The following is a 7,907-nucleotide window of genomic DNA, read 5'->3' on the forward strand; positions in this document are numbered from 1 at the left end:
GAGCTTGTCGATCAGAAGGTCGGCAGTTTGGCGGGTCGAATCCCGAGTGCCGCGTAACAGAGTGAGCGCCTGTTACTCGTCCCAGCTTCTGCCAACCTAGCAGTTCGAAAGCACGTAAAAATGCAAGTAGAAAAATAGGGACCACTGCAGTGGGAAGGTAACAGCGTTCCGTGCGCCTTTGGCGTCTAGTCATGCCGGCCACATGACCACGGAGATGTCCTCGGACAAGCGCTGGCTCTTCGGCTTTGAAACGGAGATGAGCACCGGCCCCTAGAGTCGGAAACGACTAGCACGCATGTGCGGGGGAACCTTTACCTTTACCTTAAGCTGCTGTTGGTTCATAAATCATGGTCTATAAACCACAGGGAGCAGAAACTGGCAGGACTGCAAGGTGTGTTCCTAATAAGCCATGCTTCAAATAAGACTTTAGTGTCAAGCAAACAAGCACCAGAGCACCCTTTGCTTGCACAACCCTGTTAAATGCAACAGTTCGCTGTCCACCTCGCTGTTCCGCTTTTTCTTTCCCCTGAAGCGGAACCTTTCTTTCCGAGTCCCCGTGGCCGGCCGGACCGCTTTGGCAAACGCACCTCTGCGCTTTTTTTTCTTCTTCCCCCGGCGAAGATGGCGCTCCCCGTAGTACGATGCTGCTTCCAGAGAGGTGAGCGTCTTGATCCGGCGTGGAAAACTGGGTGACCAACTCCTTGGAAGCCCCCTTTCCCCCCCCCCTCCCTTCCCACCTTAATTTCTCTCCAAAATGGAGGCCTTGGGCTTTGACATTAATAATAATAATGTATTATATGGCTACGCTCCGCGCGACTCCCAGCGGGACGGTGGGTTTAGAATGCGGCTATTGCTGCAGAGTAGCCCCAAAGGTGCTTAATCACGAGGCAACTGGACTTTCTTGTTTTTCTTTGAAGAAAGTCCAGTTGCCTCGTGAAAAAGCGCCTTTGGGGTAACTATGACCTGGATGACTTGAGAATCCCCATGGACATTTGGATGTAGAGGAGCGTTTCTTAATCACTTGCCAAATATTAAAGATGTTTGCAAAAATCATAGTCTTTTCATTGTTTAAATTTGCTGAAAATAGGGTTTTTCTTGCAAAATATTTATGCTAATATCTAATAGGGCTAATATGGTTAGGTTTACATGATAAATATTCTGTGAACATGTCATCCCCCTGGAAGCTTTCATCAGCCAGCAAAGCCATGGATCTAATTATTTATTTTATTTATTTATTTATTTTTATTACATTTATATCCCGCCCTTCTCCGAAGACTCAGGGCGGCTTACAAGCTTAGCAGTAGCCTTCATTCTATGTATATGCCTGCTTATTAGGGCTTTCACACACCCCCAAGCGGCATTATTACAAAGTCAGCTTATTGCCCCCAACAATCTGGGTCCTCATTTTACCTACCTTGGAAGGATGGAAGGCTGAGTCAACAGCAGTGGTTGAACTCACCATCACAATTTGTATGATTATATGTTATATATTGTAATATACAATATAGAATTTTATGTATTTATTAATTTTTTACTTCCCTATAAGGTGACTTTGGGCAGCTTACAAGTAATTGGATTTTTCTTCCACTGAATGAGAAGCTACTTAATTGTTTTATGATTAATTATTAATTGTAAATCAGGCGTATAAGCTGTTCATACAATCTCTTTTTAGGGATATTGGCTGGTATTGCTAAAAAAGCAGTGGAGGATTTAGACAATAATGGCCAAAAGCAAAGAAGCTGATGAAATGCTTTTGAAGTAAGGCAAATTTCCCCAAATCCAGGTTTTAAAAAAAGAATTCCAGATATTTATTTATTTATTTATTTATTTTTGGGACTTATATGCTGCCCTATCTCCCGAAGGACTCAGGGCGGATATACCTTCAGCTGACTGGCTTTTGCTCTTCCTTCACCACCCCCCTCCCCCGGCCATCAAAAGTTATACACTCTGACTATGAGTGAATGATTCTAAAGAAAACATCTACAAGTACCTCTGAAGAAATAAACTTTTTAGATTATGCTGTTATATAAAATACAGCCAGTTCTGAGAGCAATTCTAAATTGAAATCTGATTTCTCCAGTGCCCCATTTGGCTGCAGATGAAAAAAAGGTAATTACAGTTGTAATTTTACTTTTTTTAAAAAAAAATCCCGTAGTTATCCAAAATATATTTTTAAATTTGAGAATGGGAAAGTCTAGTTAGTTCTGCCACCACCATGTTGCAGTACTTCCAAATATGTGTTGTGTAGAGATCTTTTTCTGTTACAAAGGTCTAGAAAAGTCACACCAACTTATGCCATGAAGTGACATGACTAGCAGTGTATAACAACTTTGGATTGTTATTGCAAGAATGCACCCTCTGTTTTTGTCTTTCTACAGTTTTTGCTCAGAATCCTAGCCATATTCTCTCTAGAATTGTTCGGGATCCTGCAGTGGTTCCTTGTTATACCAACTTACTGGTTCCCAGTAGACAGTATGCTGCAAAGTAAGTAAATAAGGAAATTAATTTTGAACAGTTAACAGAAAAACATTCTCTCTCTCTCTCTCTCTCTCTCTCTCTCTCTCTCTCTCTCTCTCTCACACACACACACACACAAATGCATATCCATAGGTATGTACAAGTAATCCTTGATTTATGACCATTTGTTTAGTGATTGTTTGAAGTCCTAATGACACTGAAAACAGTGACTTATGACCGGTCCTCACACCTATAACCATTGCAGCATACCAACAATCGTATGATCAAAATTCAGGCACTTGGCAACTGGCATGTAATTATGACAGTCGCAGTGTCCTGTGGTTGTAGGATCGCCATTTGTGACTTTCCCATTGACAAGCAAAGACATTGGGAGAAATCAGATTCATTTAACAACTGTGTTAACAGTCATGGTGGTTTGCTTAATGATCGCAGCTAAAAGATCATAATTGGGTGCAACTCATTTAACTGCCTTGCTTAGCAACGGATGTTCCAATTTCAATTGTGGTTGTTAAGTTGAGGACTACCTGTACATAGTAGCATAAATAGAAATATTCAGCGGGGCCAGACAAACTTCAAACTCAGTAGTATCTCAGATATGCAATCTATTCTTACATAAAGGACACTATCCACTGTAAAATATACTATCTAACATTTTGTAAAATTCAAACTGTCTCTACAGGCAATTGTGAAATGCATTGGCTTCTTAGGGATGCATTTATAAATATAATGTTTTGTACTTTGAAAATATATATAGTAGATGTGTTTTAATTATGTTCAAAAGCTGGCTCCATGCAGTATTAGTTATACGGTAGTTAAAAATATGAAGTCAGATTTTGTTCATCCTGACAATCATTCACAGAGACAAATAGTCAACATTTAAAATTGAATAATTTAAAATATTTTCTACTCACATTAATGGCATAATCTTTATTTGTTGGGGAACAATTAAATTATTAATTTTAATTAAATTTCTAGTTCCAGAAGTTTGTCATGAAGCAGAGCTGAACTTATTAAAACAGAAAGGAAAGCAGTTCATCTGGAACCTTGTTTAATGTTTTCTAGTTTTGGACCTAATCCACAAATGTGAAAAGGCTTTTAATTTATATTTAATTTCTTGTCTCTGCTTCTCTTTTTCCTGCATGTGTCATAATTGAAAATAATGATAGCTAGTTACCAGTGTCCTTTGGGTATAGCAAATACTTTTCTTAAAATTAAGCAGATTTCTAGTACACTATAAGCTGTGTTTTCTTCTTAGTTTTGGTATGGATTAAGACGCGGTGGCTCAGTGGGTTAGGATGCTGAGCTTGTCGATCAGAAGGTCGGCAGTTTGGCAGGTCGAATCCCGAGTGCTGCGTAACAGAGTGAGCGCCTGTTACTCATCCCAGCTTCTGCCAACCTAGCAGTTCGAAAGCACGTAAAAAATGCAAGTAGAAAAATAGGGACCACGACGGTGGGAAGGTAACAGCGTTCCGTGCGCCTTTGGCGTCTAGTCATGCCGGCCACATGACCACGGAGACGTCCTCGGACAAGCGCTGGCTCTTCGGCTTTGAAACGGAGATGAGTACCGGCCCCTAGAGTCAGAAACGACTAGCACGCATGTGCGGGGGAACCTTTACCTTTAGCTTTAAGACAACTCTCATCTTTAAGGCGGTCTATGCTAGTTTTTTAAAATTGTTGTTTTATTTTATTTATTTATTTAATTAGTTTTCTATACCGCCCTATTCCCGAAGGACTCAGGGCGGTTTACAGGGCAATATTTAAAAGACAATATAAATTAAGATAAAAATAGAATTAAAAAGAATTAAATTAATATTAGCCCAACAATAAAACAATGTTAAAACTTAAAACTAAAAAACCCCTCAGTCCAGGCCAGATAGATCGAAAAGCCAAGTTTTCAGGTGAGTATTTATTCTGCACAGCTGCATAAAACAGTCTGTTTCTCTTTCCTTAAAGATTACCTAGGAAATATAGAAGAGCCACCCAGGAAAAAAAAGTAGCCTCAGAGCTGAAGGAAAAAGAGGAACGTTATAAATTGCCTTTACCGCTGGAGCCAAAGGATGATGTTTATTTGACTTGGTGTTATCAAAAACCGGTTTATGATACAGAAGCAGCTTTAGAGCTTTTGAAGAAATTTCAACCACTGGATTTTACACCCCCCACCCAGGAATTATATGCACATTTCACCTTGAATATGGCATCGGAAAAGAAGGTATTGGGTCCTTTTTTACAGCCTTAGTTGGTAGCTGGAATTATTTTTTTAAAATTTATATATATATATATTATTCAAGACAAAGTTAAAATACAAAATATAAAACTCCTCCCCCCAAAAATCCAAAGAGAGAAAAAAGAAGCAAAACCCCCAAAACATTAAAAAGAAAAAGAAAAAGGTGCATTTTAAAAAAAAGACCAACACATATACACATATTATCCCCTCCTAGCTGAATACTGATTAATACATTACTACATCATTAGTAGCTGGCATTATTTTGGAGATGTTGTTAAGAATGAAGTTTTTTTTTTCTTTTAAACCAAACAAAAAATGCGAGCACTTATCAGTACGAGAATTAACAGAGACTGAGCTGCCTTATCAGCTTGTCGGTCAGGGTACTTTTGACAAACTTAACACGTTTTGGCAGTTGTAAGCACGGTTGGATAAAATTAGTCTGGAGAAAAAACAGGGTTCGCTTTGTGTTGTACGAGGAGAGCTTTGAACAATTGAGCTCTCTCTACATACTGTTTATAATCGTCAACAGTGTTAAAGCCCTAAAAGTAAATAATCAAGATATCAAGGGTGGAATTAAGAGCATTACTGATTCAGAGACTTTTCTAAATTCCGTTGTATTTTTTTTACTCTTTTGAGTTGTCCTATGTTTTTTAACCATGACTATGGGTGAACGACGGGTTGTTTAATGACCTTTTGAAATTTTGATGGACTCAGAAAAAGTTACTTACAACCCATTCTTGAAGTTACAATTGGCATATAGATTTAGATTTAGATTTTATTAGATTTATATACCGCCCTTTCCCGAAGGACTCAGGGCGGTTTACAGGGCATTTTAAAATCATTCCAATACAAAATACAAAGTTAAAAGACAAATAAAAGATTAAATTATCCCTGAAAATAAAACCCAGTTAAAATTCTCAGCCTGGGTCAGAGAGCTCAAAGAGCCAAGTCTTCAGGTCCCGGCGGAATGAACGCAGGTCAGGGGCAGTCCTGAGCTCCACGGGCAGCTGGTTCCAGAGGGCAGGCGCACCCACAGAAAAGGCCCTTCCCCTGGGTGTTATCCGCCAGCAATCTTTTACCGGCGGCACCCTGAGAAGACCCTCTCTCTTTTGGGCACCAGGGACCACCGGTTCCGTGGAGAGAGGTTTTTCTGCGGATCGGAGGGTGCGTGGTTTTGTGTGCTACCTGCATCCCATGGAGAGGGCTTTGCTTGTTTGTGCGGACCGGTTCCTGGCATGCCGCGGCCTGGTACTGGTCCACGGACTGGAGGTTGGGGACCCCTGGCATATATAACTCTCCCGTGGTCACATGGTTGTATTTTGGATGTTAGGCAACCAGCTCCCATTTACGACCAGTTGCAGAGTCCTGCAATCACATGACTACAATTTCTGATTTATTTGCTGGTTTCCATTTGGGAGAACAGACTCGCTTAACACCCACATGGTTCTCTTAACATCCATGTGATTTCCTTAACAATTGTGGACTCTCTTTAACAACTCTTAGAAAATCAAGTCAAGGCATGTGATTTGCTTCACCACCACCCTGTCGTATGACCAAAATTATTGTGGTTGTCAAGTGAGGACTACTTGCAATTTACATTTTCGATTGTTAGTTCCCTTGAATTCTTTGTGAATGAAATTGCAAAATATGAAGTGATGTAATAAATCTTGTTTTCTTCTGCTTATGCTTTCAGTTCATTAGCTATTTGGATTCTGCAATGTATACCTTTTTAATCTCTTTAAAAAATAACTTTTAACATCTTGCTATGGGTGTTACTTGTACTAAAAGATTATTGAGATTATTAGATTACAAACTGGAAAAAAAGCAAAGCATCCTGACCTTTTCTTTTCTTTATGCATTTATTTCACTTGTCTTTCTAGGCCATATCTTTCCATGGGAACAATTACTATAACAGTTAAATACAAGATAGCATTATATTGTTATTAAAACTTTTTTTAAAAAAATATGTATTTCCCCCCCCCCCAGTGCATTGAAATGCAAACAGGATAAAACCAAGGCGTAAATCATAACAGTAGAACAGTTAAAAATTGTGCTTCTTAACCAGGCCGTATTCCAGATGCATAGACTTCAATTCCCAGAATTCTGCAGTCAGGCCGTCGTTGGGAATTCTCCGAGTTGGAACTCACACATATAAAAAACATCAAAGGGTCCAGCTTGATTAAAAGCACAGCAAATATGTCAGTGAAAAGTTCCTTCAGGCACTGCTTCTAAAAAGATTTATAGTAAATCCTTTGAATGGAGTTCTGTAAGCTTTAGGATCATTCTTGAGACAGCTTGAAAAATGTATATGTACCGGTATGAGTATATATGTGTCTATATGTATATGAGTATATGTGTGTATATCTATATATCTAATCAATATAGCTATATATAAAATTTCTCATGTGTCAAATACTTACTTTGTTGAATCAGATAATGTGGATTTTTTTTTCTCCTTTTGCTTTTATACTTCCAGAAAACTATGGGACCATTTATTAGCACTCTTTTGTTGCCTTACCGTTTCACAGATGTCATCCCCAAGATTTTAGTATTCACACAGGTAAGCTATTGAGCATTGAGTCAAAAATACTTCAGTCACTTGCATATGTTACATTGGCACGCAACGTCACTCTGTTCCCCTGAGACATGAGGAATAGTGGATGAGGTTTGCTTAAGGTGTCAGGTATTTCCTTTATGTGTAGAGACTCAATTTATTTGATTTTAATGTGTGAAAAACAAGAAGAGCACTTTAGAGAAAATAGAAAAGGGATCTTGGGTATCCCGTATTATAGGGGTGGGCAATTTAATTTTCCCAAGGGGCCGGATGAGAAACTGGGACTGGTTGTTATTGTTTTTATTCCCATTTATATCCCGCCCTTCTCCGAAGACTCAGGGTGGCTTACAATCTAAAGCACAAATCAATGTGCTTAGCAATAGCCTTCATTCTATGTATATGCCTGCTTATTAGGGCTTTCGCCCCCCCCCCCCTCCAGCAGCATTTTTACAAAGTCAGCTTATTGCCCACAACAATCTGGGTCCTCATTTTACCTACCTGGGAAGGATGGAAGGCTGAGTCAACCTTGAGCCTGGTGGGACTCGAACCTGCACTAATTGCAGGCAGCTGGTGTTACTTAAGGAGGCATTAGCCCACTGCTCCACCAAGGCTCTTGTTAATGGGGGGCTACCACTGCCTTGGCCCCGATGC

The 7,907-nt window shown here is 39.5% G+C and overlaps 1 protein-coding gene across 1 annotated transcript in view; it reads left to right on the forward strand.

Moving 5' to 3' along the window:
• Window positions 1-604: 604 nt before the first annotated feature.
• MRPL1 (mitochondrial ribosomal protein L1) overlaps window positions 605-7,907 on the forward strand; it is a 19,442-nt gene continuing 12,139 nt past the window's right edge. Inside the window, exons 1-4 of the mRNA XM_081333022.1 lie at window positions 605-658; window positions 2,379-2,484; window positions 4,432-4,687; window positions 7,179-7,262. Of these exons, the coding sequence (XP_081189148.1) occupies window positions 622-658; window positions 2,379-2,484; window positions 4,432-4,687; window positions 7,179-7,262 (483 nt within the window). The 5' untranslated portion in view covers window positions 605-621. The remainder of the gene's footprint in view (window positions 659-2,378; window positions 2,485-4,431; window positions 4,688-7,178; window positions 7,263-7,907) is intronic.

The sequence above is a fragment of the Vipera berus genome (genome assembly GCF_964194415.1).
Source record: "Vipera berus genome assembly, chromosome: 7".
Lineage (NCBI taxonomy): Eukaryota > Metazoa > Chordata > Lepidosauria > Squamata > Viperidae > Vipera > Vipera berus.